Genomic DNA, 27,476 nt, shown 5'->3' with positions numbered 1-27,476 from the left:
TTTTTGTTTGCTTTGGACTGTTTGACAGGAAACTGGTGGGAAGGAGACATATGCTGGGCCTGAGAGGGCTGGGGTCTGTGTGGGATGACTGGACAGTGGGTGGTTATCCCACTCCCTTTGCTGGTGTGGACTCACACTGGTGTTGTATTGCTCCTCTGGTGCCTAACTCCCGTGAGGACACCTGCCTAGGGGAGAGAGCTGGCCTCAGTCCCCTGGGCTTGGGTGAAGGGAACTAAGGAATAGCAGAGTGCTGCATAGCTGATCAGGACTCATGCTGGGGCCCAGGGCAGATAAGAAACTAGATTCCTGGACCCCATGCCATGCTTGGGACTTCTAGACCTAAGTGTGGGCCTTAGCATCTGCTTTACTAACACATCACCAGATGGCTGTGGTGTACAGCCAAGGCTTCCTAACATCACCAGATGGCTGTGGCGCACAGTGGAGACCTCCTAACATCACCAGATGGCTGTGGTGCGCAGCAGAGACTTCCTAACATCACCAGATGGCTGTGGTGCACAGCGGAGACTTCCTACCTAACACATCACCAGATAGATGGCTGTGGTGCACAGTGGAGACCTCCTAACATCACCAGATGGCTGTGGTGCACAGTGGAGACTTCCTAACATCACCAGATGGCTGTGGTGCGCAGCAGAGACTTCCTAACATCACCAGATGGCTGTGGTACACAGCGGAGACCTCCTAACATCACCAGATGGCTGTGGCGCACAGCGGAGACTTCCTAACATCACCAGATGGCTGTGGTGCACAGCGGAGACCTCCTAACATCACCAGATGGCCTTGGTACACAGCGGAGACTTCCTAACATCACCAGATGGCTGTGGTACACAGCGGAGACTTCCTAACACATCACCAGATGGCTGTGGTGCACAGCGCAGAGACTTCCTAACAGCCCAAGCTCCCAAGTCCAGTTCAGATGATAAAATACCAGCTTCATGCACTCGGGAGGCAGAGGCAGGCAGATTTCTATGTGTTTGAGGCCAGCCTGGTCTACAAAGAGAGCTCCAGGGCAGCCAGGAATGTTACACAGAGAAACCCCACGTTGACAAACCAAAAATTTAAAAAAAAATTAAAATCTGCTGAGTGTGGACTGGTGGGATGGCTAACCAGGTAGAAGTGCTTGCTGCCAAGCCTGTTAACCTGCCTGAGCTGGTTTTCAAGTTGTCCTCTGACCTCAACACACACACACACACACACACACACACACACACACACACACACACATACACACACACACACACACACACACATACACACACACACACACACACACACACACACACACACACACACACACACTGAATTAAAAAAAATAATTGGCCAGATGTGGTGGTGCAGGCCTTTAGTCCTAGCACATGGCAAATAGAGGCCTATGGATCTCTGTGAGTTTGAGGCCAGCCTGGTCTATACAGCGAGTTCTAAGTCAGCCAGGACTACTTCGAGAGACCTGGTCTCAAAAGTACCTAAAAGTAAATAAATCAGTAATACAGATAGAAGATTCGGATACATGAACGTAACTGCCAAGTGCATTCCCATAAATGGATCAGTGTGCAGGCAGGTGCGAAGCAGGAGCTCTGGGGTGCACAGGACAGGGGTGGGGTGGGGAGGGCCCAGTCTAATTCAGATGTCTAAACCAATGTGTGAGCCCAGCAATGGCCTAAGGGGAGCCCAACTCCAGCAGGTGTGCAGGAGATGAAAGTTACTTGCTCAGCCTGTCCTGAAACGGACTTTTCCTGCCTCGGCCCCCCAGTGCTGGGTTGCACATTTCTGTCATTATACTTGGTCTCTGTTTTCTTTATATAGAACAAAGTTTTTTGACACAGGGTCTGATTCTGTAGTCCAAGCTGGCCTCAAACTTGTGGGGATCCTCCTGCCTCAGCTTCCCAAGTGTTGAGATCAAAGACATAGGCCATTATTATGACTGGCCTTTTTTTTTTTTTTTTTTTTTTTGTCCTGGGGAATACACCTAGGGCCTCAGCACTCTAAGCAAGTGATGTGCAGCTGAGCTATATCCTGGCTCTGTAGGTATTAAGTCACAAAATCCCCCAAGCTTAAGGAAGCTAACAAAAATCTTAATTTTTGTTTGTTTGTTTTTTTGAAACAGGGTTTCTCTGTGTAGCCCTGGCTGTCCTGAAACTTGCTTTATAGACCAGGCTGACCTTGAACTCAGACATCCACCTGCCTCCGCATCCCAACTGTGGGAATTAAAGGCATGCGCCACCACTGCCCAGCTCAAAAACCTTAATTTTAATTAACTTTTAAAATGTATTTTATGTGTATGAGTGTTTTGCCTGCTTGGATTTTTGTGCACCACGCCTGTGCCTGATGCCAGTGGGGCACAGAAGAGGGCGCCAGGTTACTTGGAATTGTAGTTATGGATGGGTGTGAGCAACCTTGTGGGTGCTGGGAGCCAAACCCTGGTACTCTGCAAGGGCAGCCAGTGCCTCTAACCACTAAGCTATATCCGCCTCCCCTTTTTCTTTTATATTTTTAAGATTTATTTTATGTGTGTGTGCTTGAAGGAATGTGTGTGGCCTGCAGAGCCCAGAAGAGGGTGTTTGAATCCCCGGAAACAACTGCCGGTGTAGTGTGAGAGAGTAAGTGCTCTCGGCTGCTGAGCTCTCTCCAGTCCCTGCTTTTATAATTCTAGGAAGGTATTGTGGTGTGTGAAACAATGTTATAAAAAAGATTATGGTGTTGAATGAAAAGCTGCACTTAGAGACCTTTTTATTTGTTGTGGGGTTTTGTGTTTTGTTTTTTTTGAAGATTTACTTATTATGTATATAGTGTTCTGCCTGCATGTGTGCCTGCATGCCAGAAGGGGGCACCAGATCTCATTACAGATGGTTGTGAGCCACCATGTGGTTGCTGGGAATTGAACTCAGAACCTCTAGAAGAACAGCCAGTGCTCTTAACCTCTGAGCCATCTCTCCAGCCTTTGTTTTGTTTTTTGAGACAGGGGTTCTCTGTGTAGCTTCGGAGCCTGTCCTGGAACTGGATCTCTAGACCAGGCTGGCCTCAAACTCACAGAGATCCACCTGCCTCTGCCTCCCGAGTGCTGGGATTAAAGGTGTGTGCCACCACACCTTTCAGAGATCTGAAAACTAAATTATTTTCTGTTGTTGTTTTGAGAGAACTGGCTCCCACAATTTGTCCTCTGACTGACAAACACACACTGCTCTACCTGTGCTCTCCCCCAACTAAAGGTTTAAAAGTTAAATGGTGTGTTTATAAGTGCACTCCATATTTCCTAAAAATGCTTCAGGTTATTTTTCACAGAGAAACCGAAGTTGTCACATACGTTTTTTGTTTTGTTTTTTTTAGAGAGGAAAGAGTATTTTTGAGCCAAGGTCTTGTGTAGTTCAGGCTAGCCTCAAACTCATCATATAGTGGAGGATGACCTTGAACTCATGATCCTCTGGCTTGTCTCCTAAATGCTGGAATTACAGGTGTGTGCTGCCACCCCAGCCCACAGGGTTTATGTTTATTTCATAAAGGGGTATATGTATATGTGGCATTGGTAAACATATTGGCCCATTTCCTTGACTGCACAGGGAGAAGACATCCACTATCAGAGAAAAAGATCATGCATTACATGTACCAGTTATGCAAATCACTGGACCACATGCACAGGTAGCTGGGAGGGGGCGGATCCCCCACCAGCGTGCAGGGACACGGCCCTAGGAGGAGACTTTGGATCAGTGAGGTGCAAGTCATTCTCTTCATTCTTTCTTTAATACTCAATGCAGAAACGGGATATTTCACAGAGATGTAAAACCAGAAAACATACTAGTAAAGGTAAAAACTTTTATATAGAAACTTGATATCTAATAAAGGTAGAACATAAAGTTGTGAATGTTTTCTTCTTTCTAGATTTTTTTTTTTAACTAAGTGTGTATGTGTTTGGCTGGGTGACGGTGGTGGTGGTAGTAGTGGTGGGTGGTGGTGATGCACAGTCTAGTCCCAGCACTTGGGAGGCAGAGGCAGGAGGATCTCTGTGAGTTTGAGGCCAGCCTGGTATACAGACCTAGTTCCAGGACAGCCAGTACTAAACAGAGACTCTGTCCTCGAAGGAAAAAAAAAAGTGTGTGTTTGAGTGTGGGTCTGTACACAAAAGTGTAGGTACCCATGGAAGAGCCAAAATTTGAAAGCTCTAGAGCTGGAGTTCTGGATGGTGGTGAGCGGCCGTGTGGTACTGGCAGCTGAACCTGGATCCTCTGCAAGAGAAGTACACACTCTTAACCACAGAGCCAGCTCTCCAGACTCAGAATATAAAATTTGATTCACTGGATAAGTCTTCTGCCCCAGATAGCTGGAAAATACGGTTTGGGTTTGCGTTTTATGGTGCTGGACTAGAACCCAGGACCTTGTCCATTCTAGACAGACTTTGTGCCCTGGCCTGGGTTAGATGACTTTGTTCTGTCAGTTTGTAAAAAGGAGGCTTGCTTTAGCACATGCTGCCAACATAACAGACTCTCCTCCTGGAAGAATGCAATAGAAGGAGGCACTTTTGCTTGATAGTCATCCACTCCCTGTCTGGAAACGGAAATAGCCATTCTCCATGCTGAATGTCAGCTTGGGAGGGAGAGTTTAGGGGGCCTCCAAATTTGAGATTTCTCAGACTTGAGGTCTCTTCTGAAGCCTCCTTGCTTCCCAAATTGAAAGCGTCCACGCATGGTTTCTCTAACTGACTTGCCATCAGAAGAGACCCCTTGACCACGTGGCTGCAAGACGTCTGTGTGCAGTGAGGCTAGAACTGGACCACCCAGAGGATAGAAGTGACTGGTGAAGGGACTCGTCTGGATTTGGCTCTTCCCAAACACATTTGTATTCTTCCACTGGAGTCACTTAAAAAGCCTGCACATTGTATGCTAGGAGCTGCTGAGATGCTGGGATTTTCCTGTAGTTTGTATGTTTGAAACGGTTTGTGAGACAGTGGCTATAGATGAAGATAGAGCCGATCCTGCTCTCTCTCCCTTGCAGCAGGATGTCCTGAAACTCGGGGACTTTGGGTCGTGCCGGAGTGTCTATTCCACGCAGCCCTACACAGAGTACATCTCTACCCGGTGGTACCGGGCCCCGGAGTGTCTTCTCACCGATGGCTTCTACACATACAAGATGGACCTGTGGAGCGCTGGCTGTGTGTTCTACGAGATTGCCAGGTAGAGCAGGGCTAGCCCCGGAGCCTGATGTACCTCACAGAGTGACGTGAGCAGGTCACATGGTGAGGCTGGGCAAGGAAGGCACTTGCCAGCTCTTCCTTTAAGCTCCAGGATGCGCTCATTCTGGTTCCGCTTGGTTTCTACTGCACTGGGCGCTCCTTCAGCAGGCAGTTGCCTAGGGTTTCATCTCAGTTCTTGCCAAGTACTTGTCCTTACTTGCATGGCCTGGGCAGCAGTACCCGCAGGCGCGGTGGCAGGGTGGGACTGGGGGTGTGGCTTGGTCATGCAGTGACCACAGGCAAGATGAGAGACACAAGGCACTGCCACCTTTGATCCTCCTGTGGAGAGGCGAGAGCAAGTGGTCTGCCGCAGTGTGGGCGGGAGGCTCCCGGCACGGTTGGACTTTGCTTTTTTCTTTCTTTCTAACTTTTTTTTTTTTTTTTTTTTTTTTTGGTTTTTCGAGACAGGGTTTCGAAAAACCCTGTGTAGTTTTGCGCCTTTCCTGGAACTCACTCTGTAGTCCAGGCTGGCCTCAAACTCACAGAGATCCGCCTGGCTCTGCCTCCCGAGTGCTGGGATTAGAGGTGTGCGCCACCACCGCCCAGCAGTTGGACTTTTCTAGAAAGCCCCAGCTCACTCTTCCTCTGACCTTTTGATACCATTCCTGGGAAGAACAGGGGCTGAGACACAGACTGAGGGATTGTCGCACTCAGAAGTGAGTGCTGTCCCCCTTAATCAGGCCTTGGGAGGAGTGGGTGGCAGCCTTTACTCATGGTGGATCTTCATGTGAAGTGTGAGCACAGACAGGGACCCAGGGGTCACCAGTCCCAGCTGCTCTTCTGACTGCTGTGGACCATGGTGTGGACATGCACTTCCAGCCTTCTTTGGTTCTAGTGTGTGTATACTAATAATGCCATGTGGAAAGCCCAGTGGCGACTTTACTGAGGCTGTAAATGCCAGCAGACAGTTCTTTGTCATGGGCTAAGTTTGGAAGGGTATTACAGGACAGAGAATTTAAGAGCAGCATTACAGCAGCCAGCAACATCTGAGCAAAATTTCAGACAGCCTCGGGTGAGCCATTCGTAAACCTGTCCTGTGCCTCAGAGCTATTTTTTAATCTCTCACAATGTCCCCTTTGGCCATGAGGCTAAAGAGTCCTGCCTCCAGAGTAGTAGTTTAAGTTTCTGTTGTGGCATGGAACGGGATCACATCCTCAGATCAGAACAGCTCGGAGCTGAAGGCTTCTTGAAACTTATTGCCAACATACTTGACTTCAGCCACCTGCAGGTTCTCAACCAGCTCTGGGCTGAGAGAGGTTCTCTGCAGTTTATGGCATTTTGCAATAGAGAAATGAGGGTGTTGGACTGAGGGGAGAGATCTGTTGACTGCCTCTTAAGAAATTCCTTAGGGGCTGGAGAGATGCTCAGTGGTTAAGAGCACTGGCTGCTCTTCCACAGGACCTGGGTCCAATCCCCAGCACCCATATGATGCTGTCTCACACCATCCATAATTCCAGTTCCAGGAGGTCTGATGTCCTCCTCTGGGCATGCTGGGCACCAGCAGGCACGTGTGCACAGACATACTTGCAGGCACCCGTACACAGAATTTTTTAAAAATTTAGAAATTATAAGTTTAGGCCAGGCAGTGGTGGCGCACGCCTTTAATCCCAGCACTTAGGAGGCAGAGCCAGGCGGATCTCTGAGTTCGAGGCCAGCCTGGTCTACAGAGCAAGTTCTAGGACAGCCAGGACACAGAGAAACCTTGTTTTGAAAAACAAAAACAAAACAAACAAACAAAGTAAGCTTAAAGACGTCTTTCAGAAAAAGAAGGAAGAAAGAAAAAGAACTAGTCGGGGCGGTAGGGGAAGCTGTCCCGGCCAGAGGCTCCCTGTGTGGGCTGATCTGGTGGAGGCGGCCTGCCTCACTGCCGCGCCCCTCCTTGTGTCCCTGCAGCCTGCAGCCCCTCTTCCCTGGAGTGAATGAACTGGACCAGATCTCAAAAATCCATGACGTCATTGGCACACCTTGTCAGAAGACCCTCACCAAGTTCAAACAGTAAGTGTTTGTGCCCTGGAGGCTGCTGTGCGTCCGTCCACTGTCGGGGTTCAGCCTTTCTACAGCAGGCCAGGGGTGCTGCCTAGAGCTCTTCCATGCCTCCAGGACACTTTCTGGGCCACCCTCCCATTTGGGCTCCTGCTGTGAGAGAGGAGTCACAAAAGCTCTCATAGTCTCTCAGGAAGGCCTGGTGTTGGGGTTCATCCCCAGAGCATTTATGTAGGACTTGGGTCTGCTTGGGTGAGAACTGTTGCTTGTTAGAAAGGCTGTCAGTGATGACTTCCTGCGGCTGCCAGTCAGCAGTAAGAGGGTGCCGGTGATGCCCAGCCATTGGAGTTTTGATTTGATGATAGGTGAAGCCGAGGACTGTGGGAGTGGGGGACTTGCTAGGAGAGGTCTCCCAGAAGCCCCATGGTCCAAGGAAGGTCAGTAGAGAAGTCACCCTCTTTGTTTTCTCCTATTCACCTTAATTTTAGTCACACGGGAAGAAGGTGAAGTTTCTGCTTTAACAGGCGAGGGAGTCTTCATACATTTATAGCACATGCATCCTTGTTTACTAGTTTATTTTTTGGAGTAGTTTTAGTACAGCAAAAGCAAACAGGAAATGCAGAAATGCATCCCTTGCACAGCCTCCCTGCTAGCCCAGAGCAGTGTGTTTTATCCAGTAGTTGAGCCTGCACTGATGGTTGGATCTCACAGCCATTGATTGACACAGCAGGATTCTCTCGAGTTCAGGAGGTGTGCGTTCTCTTATCTCATCCCCCTTTTTAAAGCCCAGGTTGGCCTCAGATTCTTTATGTAGCCAGGGCTGGCCTTGAACACCTGATCCTTTTACCTCTACATGGCAGTGCTAGGGTTGTAGCCATGTCCCACCACACCCAGCCTGACTTGCTTCCTTGGAGGACTGTGAACTCTCACCTTCAGTGCAGGGCCCTTAGAGGCAGGTTGACGACCACCAGTGCTCTAATAATGGCATGATGATTTATTATCATTGGGCTTTCAATACAGGTCGAGAGCTATGAGTTTTGATTTTCCTTTTAAAAAGGGATCAGGAATACCTCTACTGACAACCAATTTGTCCCCGCAATGCCTCTCCCTCCTGCATGCAATGGTGGCCTATGACCCTGATGAACGAATCGCGGCTCACCAAGCCCTTCAGCACCCCTATTTCCAGGTGCAGAGGTAGGATTTCTGGTAGATTGCCTAGTGATGAGTGGGAAGTCTTGGTTTATGAGACCCATGGGACAGGGAACTGGCCTGGGAACAGCTCTCTCCTGACAGTGGTCAGTGCCCCTTGAGACTGTCTCTGTGATGTGTCCTTCCTCTAATGAGGCAGTTAGCAGCTTCCCCGCACAGGAAGGAGGGCTCTGGGGCTGCTCTGGGGTAGATGTCAGAGCTCCAGTAGGTCAGCTCCCTGGAAAAGCCTGGCACACATCCGGGATGGACAGCGTGACTTCACTGCTTTTCTAAGTGCTCGGTGGGAGGAGCTTACCGAGGCCACCTAACTTCACACATCTACACACTCCTGAATTTGACTGTTTGGCCCTAGGAAGGCCGTGTATAACACTGCATGCTTAAAAGACAGCCTCTGTTCCCAGCCCAGACAGCATCGGGTTTGTACAGGAAGGGAAGAAAGGCCTCTGGTAGCTCACGTGGAAAGAGGTGTGAATGACCACTCATAATGGCAGATTTGTAGGTGAAGGAAACAGCTAAGCTCTGGAGCCATTATTGTAGGTGGCCACATTCTTTTCCTTCCTGTAGGGCAGCTGAGACACAGACCCTGGCCAAACACAGAAGAGTTTTCTTCCCCAAGTGCCCCATGGTGCCAGAGTCATCCAGGAATAACTGGTCCTTCTCAAAGGAGGGCAGAAAGCAGGTATGAGCTGACGTCAGTAAGCTGGGTGAAGACTGGAAGCCTGTGCGTAGCTTGTGTCTGAGAAGGCCACCACAAGTTGTGAGGTGGTGACATCTGTCCATAGGGCATCATGTCAGCTGAGATGTGAACACCATGGTCTGGTGTTAGGACTGTTCTAATTGTTCTGTGGACCTGGCTCCATCCACCTAGGCCCTTTCTGCCTCACCAGCTACAGAACATGGGAGTAAGCCTGGAGAGGGACCCTTCCGTGACTATCTGACCTGATGGCCACGTGCAGGTGCCTGTTCTGGACCAAAGCCCTTTGTGGTCACACCTGCTTATCTCCTGAGAAGCCACAGTAGCCCCTAGCTACAGTTGGTGAGCGCACTAGGCCAAGAGGCGCATCAGCCTGGTTAGCGGGGTTGGTTTTGCATTCTTCCTAGTTAGACACGCCAGCTTCACCATGCAGTCTTCTGTCTGTTTCACCTATCTGGCTGCATCCTGACATGTGGTGCCCATGTGCTGAGTTCTGCCAACTGTACAGCCTGGGGCTAGTACCCAAACTCTGCCTGTGCATTCAGTGTTTGGGCCTCTCACCAGTCAGGTGCTCCTCCTACCTTACTGAGTCTCTGTCCCTGGCAGCGGCTGATCACGTGGACCCATTGCAGCCAGCGTCTCCCAGAGCTTTGACTGCTGTGCCCAGCCAGGCCTGTGGACAGCTGTTCCCAATACCGGGAAGCAGGTGTACTTGGGCAGTACCCTCTCCTGAGTTCCCCCAGACTCCAATTCCCCAGGGCCCTCCTTCCCAGGGGGCCTGCAGCAGCTCCCTCGATGCCCAGGCCCACATGGGAAGCTCCCCTCCCTCCGCTGTGTCACTGTCTGCCCTCAGACTGTTGTCTGCTGGCACGCCTCCATCCCGGTTCACCTCCAAAGTGAAGTCACATCCAAGGTGGCCACTGGTTTCTGAAGGCTATGCCTGTCTCCTGGCTGTGGCTTGCGAGCCACACCTCAGTGAGGTACCTAATGTGGCAGAATCTTACTCCAGGAGCTGCACACCGACCATCTTTTCCACATTCTCTTCATGTGCTAGGCATTTTTTCAGTACTTAGAAAAATGCAGAAACTACTGGGCATGGTGAGACACACCTTCAGTCCCAGCACTCAGGCAGAAGCAGGCAGATCTTGGTCTCCATGGCAAGTTCCAGGCCACCCAGGACTACATAGTGAGACCTTATCTCAAAAGCAAGGAAGCAAACAAATGCAGAATCATTCTTACCCTGAAGCCGTACACAAGCCTACTGGGGTCAGCTCAGCCCAGAGTGACAGCTGTGGTGCTGTCAGCCTGCGTTTGCCCGTCACCTCACTGCAGGTTGGCCAGAGCTCAGCCTTAAGGCTGCGTTGAGGGCCAGTGCTTGACAGGAAATGCAGAATACAGGAGGACCCTGGGAGGCGCTGCCTTTGCTTGTAGGGTTTGGGAAGTCTGCCCACACACGGGTGTCTGTTCACCATAGTCTCCATCCTGGCTTTAGCCAAGAAGTTTGATCAGGCAGAAGAGCTTCCTTTGCTTGAGCCAATTCCTGAAGGGGAACTGATCAGTGTTCTGTTTCAAAAAGCAGCCCCTGAGGCAAGAGGAGGGCCATTCCAGAAGACAAGGGCCAGCCAGCTTGATGGAGCTGCCCAAACTGAGGCTGTCCGGAGTAACCAGACTGTCATCATGTTCCAGCCCTGCACTGCGGTCAGTGCTGGGCCCTGGAGCGAACGGAAGAGTCCCTGTGTTGAGACCCTTGAAGTGTGCTGGTGTGAACAAGAAGGTAGTAGTCTCTAGCTTCTCTGTGGGGCTGCTCGAGGGCCTGGCCTCGGCCTCCACTCAGTGTCTGTGGTTCTTCTTTACCAGACAGACACGCAGAAGGCCATCAAACCTCACCTGAAACAGTGTCACCTGCCCACGATCAACAGGAAAGGGGGCGAATACTGAGCAGCATGCCACCTGGTCACCTCTTGGAGAGCAGGGCAGGCGCCATGGGCAGGCTTAGGCCTCTGCAGCTGAGAACGGATGGGCCAGAGGATGCCCGGGGTGCTGGTGGTCCTCATGATGCTTGGTGGCCCAGAACATGCTGCCTAGCAGTCCATCTGTACCCATGGCCTGAAGCCTCGTTCGTGTGTTTGTAACCCAAAAGCAGCTGTACCAAATGTTCCAGTTTAATATATTTGTAAAACCACCTCATTCAAGGGCTTATTTCATTTTCATAATGTAAGGATTTGAGGTGACTTTTTATATGAATCAAAACAGATTGGGCATAGTAGGTAGCTTGTGCCTGTAATTCCAGCACTGGGGAGGTGGAGGACAGGAAGAGCCCCGCCTGGGCTACACAGTGAATATCCCTGCCTCAAAAAAAAAAAAAAAAAAAAAAAAAACAAAAAACAATAAAAGATAGAATGAAATATGTGATGAGTGACTTAGGCGTGGTTGAGAGGAGGCTGGCACCTGGACCTCCGTGTTTGCCCAACAGGATTGGCAGGTGTCTGCGTCTTGTGGCCGTGGGACCTCACGGGAGTGCTGTTGCCGACTGCTGGGTTTCACTAAAGAATGAGGTATTGTTACAGTCTCTCATCAGAATGTTCTCCATTTCAGTGTGTTACAAGCCACTGCTTTGTGTCAGCTGTCCTGAGCTGCAGCTGGGCAGGCTGACATCCCAGGAGGCAGGGCAGGCCTCAAGTGTCCGCTGAGGGCCAGTTTTGAGTGGTGGCCATGTTGTCTTGATTGCCAGTGCCTAGACTCCCTTAGGGATGCTCAACCAGCTGTCTGGTTGTCAGTGTTGCCTGGAGCAGGTAGGAAGGTTGGGCATCTTGTGCCTTGGAAAAAGAAGGCTGGGGCTGAGGAGACAAGGAGTGGACCAGAGTGTTTGCTGCATGAGAAGAGGACCTGAATCCGATCCACAGCATCCACCTAACAACCGGGTACTGCTACACCCTATAACCCCATCACTAGGGCAGGGGCAGTGCAGGACGGGACAAAGACAGGAGGGTGCCTGGGGCTTGCTGGCCACCAACCTACCCAGACCCAGCAAGCTCCAGGTTCAGCGACTCTCTCAGGGGAACCAATGGGGCAGAGAACACTAAATGACACACTGGGTGTCTTCCTCGTGCTTCTGCACATGGGTGCACACACCAGCGCGCGCACACACACACACACACACACACACACACACACACACACACACACACTCACAGCCCATTTCGCTGCAGGGGAGGGGTGGGAACATTAAAAGAATGGTGCTGAGCAGACTCAAAGTCAGAAGCATTGGTCAGCCAGCTGGACTTTGGGACAAGACCCTCCTCAGCCTCTTGGCTTTTGTTTTTGCTCTCGCTGTGTTGGGGGTAGAACCCAGGGCCCCGTGCGTTCTCAGTAACTACTCATTTAGCAGTGGCCTAGGCTCTACTCAGCCCTACGGAACAAAGGAATTGAGGATGCCTTCTTATCATCTTTTCAAATACACATCATTTATAAAGCGAAACTTTCCAGGAAGTGTTGAGTCTCAAAAATATCTGACCCCATCTTTCAGGGATCTACTGGCCCAAGCGTCAGGCCACCAGACAGGTGGGTAGGGGCAGTGCCAGGAGTCAAAGGGCAGTGAAGCTGTAGGAGGAAGATGTGGGACAGCAGAGGGCAGTGTGTGGGCATGGAGCACTGTGGGCATGGATGTCCAGCATAGGCAGGTTCAAGACCAGAAATGAGGCTTAGAATGGACAGAGCCAGGGCCTGGTGGGAGTCTCCTGCTCATCTGACTGTCCGGCCTTTGCTGTTGGCTTCGGAGTCTCAGTCCAGTAGGTATTAGCCAGGCTTGCAGCCAGTTCAGCACAGAAGGGGACCAGACATGGAAGCCAGCAGAGTGGTCAGGACAGAGTGGCCCAAAGTAGGACCTGCAAGGCCGGCAAGCTGAGCTGAGGGGGAGGAGGTTGGGGAGAACTAGGACCTGGAAAGGCTGCAGTAAGGACCTGAGGGGAACCTCTTGGCTTTCTCTGCCTCCTGTGGGCCTAGCAGAGCAGCCCAGTGCATCATGGGTCCTCCCGCGCAGAATTTGAACAGCAACTTCTCGCCAAGTGTTTGAATTGTCACCACAGCATTCTGTGATGGAAAGGCAATGGAGTCTCATCCTTCCCTTCTACCATGGTAGACGTGATGATGCAGCCTTCCCTCTACACTAGGCCCGACACATGGAGTGACACCCATCAAGTCCTACGGTACCAGGTAAGTGAGCTGTCACTTCCTGTGGCTCCAGGACCTGCTGTACACTGCCTGTGGTGTTAGGGCAGTTATAAGACCATCTGGAAGGCTAGGGACTAATCTGAGAAGTTAGTTACTGGTACAGTCATCTGAGGGACACTGGGACACGTGACAGCTTAGCGCAGCTGGTCAAATGGAAAGAGGACGACACAGACTGGGCCAAGGCATGGCAAGGACCACAGACCCGAGGGGCGGTTAGTGAGAGCTGTGGAACACAGCTGGGCATCTCCTCAGGAGGTGCTTCAGTCTCCACACAAGTCCGTGCTGCCCAGCTGTCAACGTGACTTCCTCCCATCACGTCCTACAGAGGGGGAATGGAAATGCTTTGGGAGACTGCCAGGTTCCATGTAGGCTTGGTTCTCAAGAGCAGCTCCTAATCACCTTCTTGAGATGTTCTGGACTTAAAGGGCTGCGTTTTTCTTTGTAACCAGTGCCCTAGAGTGGCAGGAACAGCAAACTCGGAAACGTGTCAACCCTGTCTTCTAATGTGATCATTCGGAGTACATGATTTCCTTACACAGTGAGATGGCTCAGTGCTGCCAACCTTCACGACCTAAGGTCCACCACAGAACCCACACAGTAGAAGGAAAGAAATGACTCCCTTGAGGGTTCTCTGACGTCTATATGCAGAGTAGCATACTTATACATGCTACATTACAAAAGCTGAGTCTTCAGTGAGGCACAGTGCATGTATGCCTGTAATCCATGTGCTTGGGACTTGGAAGGCTGAGACAGGAGGATTCCTTTGAGTTGGAGGTAATCTAAGCTACACTGTGAGTTCCAGGCTAGCTGGGGCCTGTCAATAACAGACCAAAACAAGAGAAGATGATTGAGTCTTAGCATCCTGTGTTGCACCTTTCCAAGGCTGAGGCAGCAGCAGAAGCAAGGGGCTTCTTCCCTAGTCTGGGAGCTGGGAACCTAAGGTGAATGAAGACAAACTTGGGCTTGCATTGCTGTGAGCTGTGGAGTAGCATCATACTGCTGCAGCCACGGCTGTTAAAAATTCAGACAACCTAGCAAAAGCCTCACACTCCTTCCATATGTCCCCTATTTAATGGGATCATTTGGAGAAATGTTTCAGACACCTTGTGACTTAGTCTCAGCACATAAATCCTTTAAGGGCCCAGCTCTGTATGATTCTTTAAAAGCTGAGAAAGGTCCTCCTGCTTGGAAATATGGGCCTTGTCTCTAGGTATCACCTGCAGATGAAGTAGGCCAAGAATTTGACCTGAGCACAAAGATGCACGCCTGCCTGCTGACGTCAACCCTCTGGAAGCCCCATGTAATGTCAGAGCTTAACAGTCACGGTGCTGCTGCTGCTGCTGAAGCTGTGGAAACTTACAGTGTGTGGTCTCAGCTTTCCAGGACAGCAGGCGGACTCTAAACCATAAGGAAAAGGCCATGTGCTTACACCAGAGTCTCCAGGCCTGGGCCGCTGCACGGTGTGTTGGGCTGTGAGGACTGGCCCAGAGCCAAGATTTCTCAAATGAGACATGTTTCTCCCAGTCAGCCTTACCCTGGACTGACAGTGAGGGACCAACGAATATGAAATACAAAGAATGAAGCAATTCCATACCAGCCAATGAGTCAGGCCAAAACAAACCAAAAATCACACACAATTTCAGTTAAAAAAGGATAAACAAATAGTATATTCAAGATAATTTTAATATTAATGTTTTTGTGAATTAGAAATATCACTCTTAAATGATGAAAATTACTAGTGAAGTAACTATTTCCCGACTTCAGAATTACATTATTTACACATATAATACAGGCTTGATTGCATTGGAAACAACAGTATTAAAATAAATGTTAACAGATAAAAAGGGTTTCTTCACTCCACATTGTGAAGGCTGGGAGTCCACTACCCCCATATTCAAAATCATTTTCTATTAGCATTAAACTATTTTAAGTGCAAACAATTTTTTAGAATCTATGATTGCAGCATCTGTCTTTCTGAAGTGTGTATTGAAGTCAGAAGGTGCCAACTGTCTTCATGAGTGCATCCCAGGCTGTCTAATGACTACCTAAGGTATAAAATAGATCAGTGCAAAACCAGAGCCAAGTGCTATTCACAACAGTTGAATTGAAGGTTTCTTGTCCAAGAAACATTTGACTTTACACTATGTATATATGTATATATATTATATATGGGATTTAGTTACATTGAATTTTAGAGTAAAAAGCAAGAAAACTCCATTTCTCATTTTTTACTGCAGCCCCAACAGACTGACTTAAAAATGGAAGCAACTCTTTGGGTTAGCAGCTCCACACAGCCCTGCAGACTGCCGCTGCCTGCCGCCTGCATGTGGCTCCAGCGCAGCTCATGGCTCCGTTGTCGTCTGTCACTCCCTCAGTCCACGCGTGTCCGGGGGAGCCCGGGAGCAGCATGCAGCTGCTACACTACAGTCCCACCTGGAGAACTGGCCTGGTTTGGGGATGACAACAAGCCCTGCGAACAAAGCAGTTTACATTAATCCAGCAAGACCAGGGCAGTGCAGAGAGCCCGCTGGTGCGCACCCTGGCCCGGTTTCACAGGCTCACATGCCGTTCCGAGGGCGGGAAGCCAGCGCCTGCTCTAACACTCCCACCTAGCTAATTCCTCTCAGAGCACGGGACTGTGCCCCCAGCACCAGCTAGAAGGAAGATGGAGGTGAGGACCATCGGAGAGGGCCGTTAGGAGAGGGCATGGCTCAGACATTGCAGCAGCAGATGGGTTACCAGCTCCACCTCAAGCTTGTCAGGGTCAGCCCGGGCCCTCAGCCAGGTGGGCCTCCAAGGATGGCCTAGTAGCACTTAAAAAGGCGTTTTCCTTCTGGGGTGCACTTGCTTGCTTTTGAGGGTGCTGAGGTACACCCCTAGTTTATCTGGCCTCTAGTGAATAGGCCCTACAGGTACACAAAGGTAGATCAGGCCCTGGGTGGTGAGTCCTGCAGCTGCAGTGGGTAAGGACCCTCCCAGCGCCCTGCCAGCTACCCCGGAGCCAAGGGCACTCCCAGTCCTCAGCACTGATCACTGGGCTGTGGGCCGTTAGGTCAGAGCGTGGCACTCATGTCTTAGGAATTTGAAGAGTACAGTAGTGCAGCATTAGAAGGAAAAACGGGCTCCATGGAAACAAACATCCTTGAGCTGTTCTGAAGAATTATTTACTTGTTGAGTATTTATAAATGACAACATTTAATGCTAAGGAAACACTGCTACATTTTCAAAGACTTTCAGTGCAGAAATGAGCTGACAGTCCTAAGTGGGTCGTCAGCTTCACCCCACACCTTTATGAGGGAGCTGGAAGCAGCTGGCCCACTGCAAGCCATCTGGCTTCTAGTTTCTTACCTCAGAGCTGAAATCTATTGGTTGGTCTAGATAAAACCAAGAGGCAAGAACAGAACACAGCAACTGGCCCTGCTCTGCATCTGTAGGAGCTCTTACCCTCAGACCCCTGTTCAGACAGTAGGCGAAGAGCCGAACCTCTCACGCCCTGTAAACCCCCCACGCCAGCGAGGGAAAGCAGAGGCAAACAGGCCCACCCTCCTGAGGTCAAGAGCAGCGTATGTGCAGCAGCCACTTCAGTGTGGCCCACTGTGCCTGAAGCACCACTGCAGACTGAGGGCCTTCCCTGCCGCTGCAGGCACTGCCTGCGGCCACGCCAGCCAATGGGGGGTGGTGCCAGCCACACGGGAGATGCATAATTTAAAACAATAATTAAAAATGATTTAAAAACCAGGTGAAATCTATTCTAATTGAATATATCCCAACTTACTACAGTATACAATCAAAGTAAAAACTGACTTGTTTCAAGGCAAGTGTATAAAAGCCTTTGAGGCACACTGCTTATGACAGGGCCATTTCAACTTGGACAGTCCCCATCTTTGGTATTCGGTGGCCGAATGGCTCCTGATTGCCATGGGAGTCGTCAAGAGTCTGACAGTGAATGTGCCACCCTGGTGGCCTCTGTAGCCCTTTTCCTTGCTCTTCTGTGGATGAGGGGTTTCCAAACAGTTGTCCAGGTCACAGTGATGCACTGCTTTCACTGGCTCTGTCATGTTACGTCACCTGTCTGTGGGCTGCAGGACATAAACTCCTAGCCCAGAGTCCTCACTTGCTCTAGGCCCTCACTGTCTGTGGTGTGGTCAGGAGCCCAGGAGAATTGGCCCTTACTCTCCACTGTCTGTGCTATCCTGGCCACTAAGCCAAGGGGAGCACACTTACATCTCCTCAGCCAACGGACCACTTCTACCTACCTTTCCTGTAATTCACTTGAATGTCAAAGAATTGGGCTCTGGTCAGTGGGAGTTCATTTCTGCAATGTCAACCTAGCCATGGGGTGGAGGCCAGGACCTGGGGCCCTCCACCATAGACAGGAAGATGAACCGAGAACTGGATGGACCTGGCCTCCAGTCCCCTGGCCCCGTGGTCACAGGCTCCTGAGTATACTGGCCTGCTGGGTCCCTGGGCTGGCAGGGACACAGCATGTTCAGGTGCTTCACATTCCTACAAGTATGTGTGAAGCCAGCACAGGCCACCAGAAACTGAAAAATGTGTGGAACAGGGAAGGGCCTCATCACAGGGTCAGACTGGATCAGCACCCAGATCAAGACCACCCAGCTTTGTTACTAGTCCTTTGAATGGTGACCTCAACACTTGTTTACTTCTCAGAGATGTGTCTTTGCATAATGAACAGTGGAGGCACTGGGATGTGGGGATCACATTCAAGAGAAAAGGTGAGGCTAAGTATGGTGGTGCAGGCCTATAATCCTAGCACTTGGGAGGTAGAGGCAGGAGGATCAAGAGTTCAAGGTCACCTTCAGCCACATAGGAAACTTCAGGCCAGCCAGGGCTACAAGAAACCTTGTATGAACCCTGCTCCCCTAAAGAAAGAGCATGTCAAATATACCCCTTTTGGGGTGGAAGAGGTTGAGTTCCACTTAGCTACAGCCCAGCCTGTCACCATAGAGTAGAGTGGGAGGTGGAAGGGAAGTGGCCGCAGCCCACTGCAGGGGTGTGAGGCAGGGGCGTGAGGCAGGGGCGTGAGGCAGGGGCGTGAGGCAGTGTCCACACAGAAGAGCGGCTCTCACACGAGAGCCTGGTGGTTCTGCAGCCCTCCCTCCTCTCAGCAGGCAGCGTGTTTCACGTCACCACCCTGATCCCTCTGCTTGGGGACAGATGAGTTAAGACCAGAGAGAGCACACGGGAAGAACTTCTGTGTGCACCAGAGCAAGCACAGTAACACGGACAGGCTTCATAAAAATCAAGCCAAAGTCTCTCCAGCAGAGAATCTCAACAACATCCCCCTAGTCCCAGGGATGAAGACAACTCTTGAACCTAAGCTCTTCTGGTCTCACCAAAGCTGCCAACATTGCCGGGCATTTCATTTCAAAATTACACAACAAAGTATTCCAGGTCTTGGTTTGGGTTAGATTATAATTCACAGCAAATACAATGCTAATAGAATTAAGCCTTATTCCACCAGGATGTACAATAAAAACAATACTGTACTTTAGAAACCAGTACAAACAAAGGACAAGCCCCTTTCCCTGTCCTGGTGGCTGCTGCTGGGATGGATTATAACTGGTCTGATGCTATACTACGCAAGGGAAAGCAGAGACACGACCAGGAATTCTGTTGGGCCCACACTGGCCTCCAGCTGCCTTTTCCCTGACTCCAGCAACCTCTGCCCATAAACATCTGACAGTGTCTCAAGTAGACATTGTAGGATAAGGTATGGACGTTGGGGCCGAATGCCAATTCACCTCTCCACCCACCTGGCTGTTCAATCCCTCAGTTCCAAACAAAATAACACACAGAGCAGCCAGGCAGACTGAGCTGCCCCTGAAGAGCTGCAGGAAGGTGACCACAGAATGAGGGTGGCTGTTGCTCTCTACACCAGACACCACAGCAGTAACTTCTCTCAGGTGGAGGTCAGGACCTAAGTAATTAATCGATGCCTCTTCAGATGGGGCACAAGCAATGAGTACCATACCAAGTGCCCACATCTGTGCATGTTCTTAGCCCTGGTGTGTTCCCCTTATCTGAGCTTAAGAATCCCTTGTTTGCCGGGCGGTAGTGGCGTACACCCTTTAATCCCAGCACTTGGGAGGCAGAGGCAGGTGGATCTCTGTGAGTTCAAGGCCAGCCTGGTCTCCAAAGCGAGTTCCAGGAAAGGCACAAAGCTACACAGAGAAACCCTGTCTCGAAAAACCAAAAAAAAAAAAAAAAAAAAAAAAAAATCCCTTCTTCTATGACACACACTCTACATAAAAGATCAAAGAAAACCTGGAAAGAAAGCACAGTTCTGTGTAAGGTTCATGAAAGAGGCCAGAGTGTCCAGACTCAGATGGGTTTAGAAGGCTCACAGGTCTTGGCCATTTGCTTCCGACTTACTGGACCCTGGCTCCTGCTGGGCTGTGGGCCGTGTCCACTGGCTGGCCTTGCCCTACACACTGAAGGGGCCACAAAGGGCCACACACCTGGTCTCCGGTGAGAACAGGGAAAATCCAGGGAAAGAGCAAATGCAAGGTGTAAGCAGCTGACAGCGTCTCGGAGGTTGTGCGCTAAAGAAACCACGTGCCAGCCAAGGCCTCATTCTGTGACCCACTGTGCCCTGAAATCTGCCACAGAGGAAGAGAGGGGCTAAATCCTCTCTGGTTCATCCCCTCCAGGAGCTGCCCAGAGGTCACCCAAGAGCATAAGCTGGTGTCGGAGGCACAGCCCCAAGACAGAAGAGCTGCTACAGAACCACTAACACAACATGGCACCCACATCCTCAGGTAGCCCCAAACCAAGGGAAAACGAAACATAACTCTTTTTCTCCAAGTACACAGTAGTTATGGTTTTTCATATGATATGGTTTTCTTTAAACAAAATGGAAAATGCTGTTAGCCTCTTTTAAGACTTTAAAGCTATTTAGAGCTGCTTGTGTGTGTGTGTGTGTGTGGGGTCACTCTGAGCTACAGGTTTGAACATCTCTCCTGCTTGGCAGCACACAGCCAACCCAACCTGCATCCAGAGTCGGGCAGTAAGGAACACCCTGGAACTGTCTGAGGCAGAGAGAAAGAGAGCACAGGACCACCAGCCTGAAGACGGGCCGCTAAACAAGAGCCCGGGGTCTCGTGAAACAAGAGCTTACAGGTGAGCGGGAGCACCATGGACCAGCTCACTCTTACCTTGTCACCCTAGCAAGTAAATGGGTTTACACTCTCCATTTGGAATTCTTGCTTGGAAGCATTTGGAGATGGAGGTGAGCAGTGAAGTCTAGTCACTGCGGGGCAATGCGGCAGTGCAGGACAGTATGCACGGCTGATCTGTCTATTCCCAGCAGAGTGTCACCAGCTGCCTGGTCCTGTAGCTCTAGGTGATGACAACAGCCGTCCCCCAGCACAGAAGCCCAGGGTGGGGGTGGGGGTGGGGGTGAGGTGGGAAGCAGGGGTGAGGTGGAAGTGTGCTGAGAGGGAAGAGCTCCTACAGAGGCCCACCGTGCCCTTGGCTCACTAGGCTGCCTTGGTGGCTGCAGAGCCAGCTGGTAGCCAGCTACCTTCAGAGAGTTACCATTCACATTACATGGAAACCTTTTCACACTCAAAGAGAATCCCAGTGCCTCATTCAGACAAGCTCCCACAGAGCAGCACCTCTGATGCTCAGAGTCAGTGTTTCATCCAGTAAGCTGACCGTGACACACAGTCAGTAGGAAGAGATGGCTTCCACGGTTATTTGTTTATAAACATTAACAAGGCTCTTCATTTTACAGCATTTAACAGCTTTTCTTTTTTGGCTCACTGAGATTCTTTTTTGTAAAGCTTAGATGTGAAAATGACTATTGAAATTATCTACATTTACAATGCATTCACACGTTTATTCGATGTCAATATACAGAGGACAGCCTCTAGTACTTCAGAATGTCAAGTATGTGGTAAGTCTCTTTTGCTGTGACAGTGACAAGGGAACAGAAACATGGTTCTTAGATTGAAGAAGTAACAATACTGATATTCAAGCTTCGTTAGTTATTGCAACATTAGGAGCTCAGCTCCCTGGTATTTCACAGCAGGAGGGCTCTTCATGAAATTTATTCAAGTTGTGAAGAGACCAGATGGAAATGTAAGAAAGGAAATCCACATTTACCTTGACTCTCACTGAAGATAAATACCCATACAACTTTTACACATGTTACCTGATAACAACTTTAAAACCCAAGTACACACAAGTTAAAATGCAGGATTTTCACACTTTGAACCAGACACAAAGATAATGTAACAGTTGCAGCAGGGATGGAAACCTCAGCATCATAGGACAGTTGCTCCATCAGAAGAGCGCGTTCTTACAGTTGAGCTTGGGAACACAAGTGCTTTTCCCCAGCGAGCCGCAGGCTTCACTAATGCCACACTGATGTCTCCTCTCCCTGGGACGCCACAGAGCATTTGATGAGCACCGTGTTAACCTAAGCCGGCTTGTGGTGGTCCAGTCAGCCCAAGGCAAACAGCACAGAAACAGGGCCTGTGGGGTGTGCTGGCTCCCCCATACATTCCTGACCGTGGGTAGTTCAGCCCTAGAGACCGAACTCCAACCAGAGCCCTTCAAGTCAGTATCAGGCCTACCCAGAGAAGCGCACGGAGGGAGGCTCTATGGCTGAGGGAAGAGACCTCAACAGTGGACACACGGGCCTCAGTGGTACAGCTGGCCCTGAGCCAAGAGGCCTAAGGGACCGTGGACCCCTTCGGCCATGACTGCCCACAGCAGAGCCTGCATTCCAAGATCAGTCACCGGAAAAGCCACCACTAAACTGCCCTGGTTTTTCCTCAAGTGGTCAGACGGACTGGAGTGGCACTGGGGTTTCCACAGGACCCGTTTCTGTCCCTACATGTCCTGTGTCTTGTTCCTCCTCACACTTTGAGCTTGCTCAGCAAAGAAAGAAAACATCTCCCTCCAGTGAGAGGCGAGAGGACCTTGCACACATGAACACACACGTGCTAAGGCAGGCTAATTTTAGCACAAATTCAGTGTGTGAAAATTTATTAAAACTTCAGAATGAATCACAGGCTGAGGAGGGATGGGAGAAATGGCTGTCGGACAATCACGCCTTGGGTGTTTTAAGACAAATACTAGAGGGGACATTGGCCACCTGGGGGTAGCATGTGTGTACACAGCCACAGAAACTCAAGTTTGATAGCCCTTGTCGCACCTCCTTTCAGAATGTCTTTCAGACACTGTGGCTTCTTTCTTGCTCCACCTCTGGGCTTTCCTAAAAGCATTCGCTCTTCATCCTGACCTAAGTGGCTCTCAAAACACTTCTAAACTCAATCAGCATGACAGACAAACTTAAAGCTCTTTACCCTATGTAGGTCAATTTGGAGTCCACAGCTGCTGGCTGCAGGTATCACCCAATCTCTCTGGGACATCTGCTCTGAAAAGAAGGCACAACTTCTAAGCCTCTCAGGAGGGCGGGATGTGGTTCAGAAGTGCAGCGCCCACCTGGCAGCTGTTGAGTTCTTTGGCTCGATCCCTGGCCCCCGTGCACAGACAGGGAAAAGTGGGAACGGGCTGGGGCTGATTCACCAGAGTTACAGTGCAGCTGGCTTCTGGAGTCACCAGAAGGGCTGCCTGTGGCGGGCGAGCAGGACACAAGGAGGCTCCACCTGTATAGCGGTGCCCTCGCGGGGCCCCAGGAGGGACTCTGGGCAACACCACGTGGACTTGACTTCTGTCTGTAAGGGCCTCTGGCCAAAAGCTGTTCTATGCCGGGCTAGTTATCAAAGACATTCTTGCTTATGAAAATGCTCAACCGAGAAACGGGGAAGTTTTGATGAGGAAGCTCAAAGTTTGGTGAGAAAACTAAAAACATGCTCCCCAAACTTCTCTGGGTGGCTACTGTGGAAGCAGGGTGGCCCTATGTCTCGTTCTTTGGAGATCGCAAACCGTGACACAACCCCATGACACCCCACCACCTCTGTCTGCAGGGCACAGGAGGAAGGCGCCCCCGCCCTCCAGCGCCCTCTTGTGGAGCTGCCGCACCTTTAGTTCTGGTCTTGGAGAACACCTGGCACTCTGTCCTCCTGCCTGCAGACCTGCTCTGCCGGCTGTCAAAGAAAGGGGCAGGAGTCAGTCAGGGGGGCAGAGTGGGCCGGGGCACCACTGCCCTGCATGCAGGGGCCAGCCTGGGCCAGATCATGCAGCTAAGACAGGCCCTCTAGAGCTGACCCTGGGCTCTCACCAGTCCCTGAGGCCGGCAGGGGAGCCCAGGAGAGGAAGCCATAGCAAGGGGCCCTGAACAAACAGGGTTTCCAGAAGAGACATTAAGGGTACTACACTTAGCAGCAGAAATTGGAAGAGACTGTGATCACACCCCAAATCACAAACTGACATTATCGTGGGGATGCAGAAAAGAATTCACAGGCCTCTATCGGACAATATAGGAGGCCTGTGTTTTGTTTTGTTTGTTTTCTTTAAAGGAACAGTAGTATCCACCTCTTGTTCTGCTCTCCCAATTCCCAACGGGTTGGGGATGCTACTGGTCCTGGAGATCCGTAAGTGCCCATTATCTGTGCTGGGTCCACAAGCACACGTGATGGCTCCCCTGCCAGCAAAGATGGCTTCAGAACTGAGAGATTCCCATAAGCTTTACCATAAATATTACTTACCTATGATTGGCCACTCTACTTAGGCCAAACACAAAGTCCTGAATTTGGAAACTGCATACTCAATGCCTCAGAAGCATTTGAAAGTGAATTTCGGAAACTATGCATGGAGTGTTCATTTCTAACCTGCCCACCTGGCAGCCCAATTTGACCTCTGAAGTCCAGACAGTCTACATGGTGGCAGTCTTGGCTACCTCAGATCAGTCAACCCTAAGAACTAAGGGGTATATTTCCAAGAGAGATGGGACATGAGCATCCTTGTGAAGAGGTGCTCAGGGACGTGAAATGCCTTGGCACACAGGTGAGATACCCTGGAGGATGCAGTTATCTTATGGACTGTCACATTAAACAGAAGCCACCTTCAAGGAGGAAGAAGATAGAGATGGGGGGCACGGCTCCAGCCATGAACAAGCTGGAGCATGGGAAGGGGCCTGGGACCTGGCCTGGCGTTCTGGAGAGTGAAGCCAGGTAGCTGGCTGCTGTCTACCAGAGTTTTGACACTGCGGAGACATAAAAGCCACCAAATCTTTGCTATTGAGCCATATTCACTACTCAAGCCAATACAAATGATCCTTCCTGCTATATATAGTTCATTACAAAGGTGTACGTACCAGACAGAAAAATAATCCTAAATGTTCTAAATAAATTAATAAATAAAATAACTTATCATTTTGACACAAAATACCCAGCTCAAAGAACTACCCTCCACTGTGAAAACTAGAGCGTGAAAGAAATTCCCTGAGCAACTGAGCAGGACCTAAGGAGTTGGAAGTGAACTTCAATCCCCGCCACTGTCCTGCCACAGGGGCAGTCCACACAGCACTGCTCTGGAGGGGACACGGGCCACCAGGGCCCCAAGGGAGGCACTCAGGGCTGGATCTGGGTCCTGCCCCAGCATCTGTCTCCAGAGCCCCCCTGGACTCACAGCTGCCACCCAAGAACATAACGGGTGTGTGTGTGTGTGTGTGTGTGTGTGTGTGCGTGTGTGTGTGTGTGTGTGTGTGTGTGTGTGTGTGTGTGTGCGCGCCTTGTGCTCTCCCTATGGGGGAACGGAGCCCCGCCCCGCAATGCCATGTCAGAAGGAGCCCTGCAGCCTGGAGAACCCAGCAGTCCACACACAGCTGAACTGAGGAGTCTGCCCTTGACTTCCAGACCCACCTTCCTGACCACAAAACAAAGCCCCCACCAACAGAACGGACAGAACCTTCTTTCCCTGCTGGGGAAAACCCACAAGCTATGCACATCTAACATGTAAGTCTTAGCTGATGTGGCAAGAGGCCCTTCCGAAAGCTGCAGCTAGCGTCCTGGGCCACAGCGCACCTTAACTGTCCAGGCTCTGGAGCATGGGGAGAGTTTAGTGCACAATTGCAATCAGAGTTCTACAAACTGCTTCTTTGAAAAACGATGTTTATTAAACAATTTTAATTGTCATAAAATGACTAAAATGGGTTTTAAAAATTAAGGCTCTTCTCTTTCTGTGGATTGCCAGACAATGTAAAAATAATATCAATCAACCCTGATGAACGCTTTGTTCCTAAGTTAAATTTCATAGATTCCTAAACATTTTATGATTTAAGATAAAAAGTTGGACTATAAATGATAAGTAATGGCCATCTGTACTGAACATACACTTACCAGGTGTATAACAATCTAGTTGAGTAGTTGCGCAAAAATATCCCAGTTAAAGCATAAATTTTGACTTTAGCATTTTAATGTCATTATTTCTCCACACTGTCATGATTTCCCTATAACTGGAATAGTCTGATACAGGAATGCTAACTTTGGGACTCTATATACCCAGAGGGATGACTGACTTGGCTGGCAATTAGTCTGATTATATATTTTTTAAATGCTCTAAGGTGGATTATCAAATGATTCAGAATTACATGGCATGCAGTATCCAAAATTATGGCTCTGATGCATTTAGATTTACATTAACAAGTGTCATTCACAGTCATTGTACATCCCACCCTCCCACAAGAAAAAAATCACTACCTAGTCAAGTTCTAGATCTGGTGCAGCATTAAGGATTAAAACTTACCACTTTACCAGGCCTTGCCCATGTGCAAATAAATCCCTCCTGACAAGCAGTGACTATACAGTCTTCAAGAAATACCAATACAGTCAGTCTTTCATGAGCTATCTTTTTACAGATCAGCGGCTCTAACAAGGGAACATCTTCCATCCGAGGACACAGCGATGTTCCCAGAGTTTTAGCTGGGTCCGTTTTGGCTTTCGTAACTAGATTCAGTTTGTCACTGCTCTTGCTGGAAATGTGTCCCATGCTATGATTTCGTTTATGGTCTTTCTCGTGGTGTCTCTCCTTCCGGTCGTGCAGAGACAGAGTTGCAAACTTGCTGACCCCAGAGGCAATGGCCCCGTCCATGACGCTGCTTTTGCTCCCAGCACTGGAGACTGCCGAATGTGGAAGGCTGTTGGACCGCGGCAATGGAGGGGGCACAGAGTTCCCAGGCGTAGTGACACTGTTCCCATTGCTTCCGGCAGGCGGACTTGTGGCATTCATGACATTTGTATGTGTCCTTGCTCTTGAGAGGGGTTGGTGAGGGAAAAGGATGTCTTCTGTAAGGTCCCATAAACACAGCTGTGTATCCTGACCCACTGAACCAAACCGATAGGTAACACTTACAGGACGGCTGTCTGTAGAGTTCCGTTTGGACAGCCTAGACTGTGTACTGTTCGCTCGATCTCTGCCAAAATGAAGAAGGTCCTGGAAGTCCTCGTCACTGCCACTAAACTCCATAGGGTCACTTTCTTCTACGCTAGTAGTATAGGGATCAAAGGCTACAACACTGACCCAGGATTTGTGCCCATGGCCTCTAGCTATTACTCGGCAGTCTAGAAAGGACCAGACTGTCACCAAGTCGTCCTCTCCACCTGTCACAATGTACTTGCCATCTGGGCTCCAGCACACACAAAGCAAGCCCCCAAAGTAGCTTTTCATTGTACCGTGCAGCTCCACTGAGTCAAAGTTGAACACACGCAGAAACCCGTCCTGGCTCACACACGCTAAGAACTTGCCATCTGGGGAGAAAGCAAACTCGTTGAGGGCCCCCTCGCCCACCGTCCACTTAAGGAGAGGGTTCCTCGTGGATTTGCTCTTGCAAGTGTGCACGGCAAAGCTCTCTCCCTGCTTCAGAAGCTGGTAGTGGGGGGCTGTGGTGCCACAAGTGTGCTCCACATTATATAAGTACATGTTCCCACTTGAATGGGCTACTAGGAAAAGGCTTTCCGAACCAGGAACCCATTTGACACAGGTTACGCGTGACTTGTCTATTAGTCTCTGTAAAGACAAAGGAGAACAAGTTATCACAATGGAGAAGTTAAGGTCTACTTTTCCAGAAAAAAAATAAAAAAATAAAAACCTGTCTGCTTCTTGGCAAGAAGGGAAGAGTCCATCCAGGCATTCACATTTATCCTGTGTCAGCCAGGCCAGCGAAGAGCTTGTGGCCCTGTAGCCTAA

General features: G+C 50.0%; 2 protein-coding genes across 24 annotated transcripts in view; one reads left to right on the top strand and one right to left on the bottom strand.

The window, feature by feature from the left end:
- Positions 1–11,312, top strand: part of Mok (MOK protein kinase) — a 38,015-nt gene extending 26,703 nt beyond the window's left edge. For 6 of the 15 annotated variants that reach the window (XM_042261193.2, XM_015985728.3, XM_006992137.4 and 3 more), the window contains 8 exons: positions 3,573–3,651; positions 3,768–3,816; positions 5,002–5,180; positions 7,133–7,234; positions 8,243–8,416; positions 8,996–9,110; positions 10,702–10,899; positions 10,983–11,312. In XM_042261193.2, the coding sequence (XP_042117127.1) occupies positions 3,573–3,651; positions 3,768–3,816; positions 5,002–5,180; positions 7,133–7,234; positions 8,243–8,416; positions 8,996–9,110; positions 10,702–10,899; positions 10,983–11,063 (977 nt within the window). In that variant the 3' untranslated portion in view covers positions 11,064–11,312. The remainder of the gene's footprint in view (positions 1–3,572; positions 3,652–3,767; positions 3,817–5,001; positions 5,181–7,132; positions 7,235–8,242; positions 8,417–8,995; positions 9,111–10,701; positions 10,900–10,982) is intronic. The other 9 variants (XM_076551407.1, XM_015985733.3, XM_076551408.1 and 6 more) reach the window with 4 other exon arrangements.
- A 3,708-nt stretch (positions 11,313–15,020) lies between these two features.
- Wdr20 (WD repeat domain 20) overlaps positions 15,021–27,476 on the bottom strand; it is a 66,636-nt gene continuing 54,180 nt past the window's right edge. For 3 of the 9 annotated variants that reach the window (XM_042261192.2, XM_006992134.4, XM_042261191.2), the window contains exons 3-5: positions 26,037–27,296; positions 23,373–23,437; positions 15,021–15,825 (exon numbers count right to left, since the gene is read on the bottom strand). In XM_042261192.2, the coding sequence (XP_042117126.1) occupies positions 23,375–23,437; positions 26,037–27,209 (1,236 nt within the window). In that variant the 5' untranslated portion in view covers positions 27,210–27,296 and the 3' untranslated portion in view covers positions 15,021–15,825; positions 23,373–23,374. Of the gene's footprint in view, positions 15,826–23,372; positions 23,438–25,385; positions 27,297–27,476 lie in introns of those variants that run through there. The other 6 variants (XM_076551399.1, XM_076551401.1, XM_076551400.1 and 3 more) reach the window with 3 other exon arrangements.

Source organism: Peromyscus maniculatus, chromosome 14 (assembly GCF_049852395.1).
Source record: "Peromyscus maniculatus bairdii isolate BWxNUB_F1_BW_parent chromosome 14, HU_Pman_BW_mat_3.1, whole genome shotgun sequence".
NCBI lineage: Eukaryota > Metazoa > Chordata > Mammalia > Rodentia > Cricetidae > Peromyscus > Peromyscus maniculatus.
Note: the sequence above shows the minus strand (reverse complement) of the source record. Positions and strands in the feature narration are given on the sequence as shown.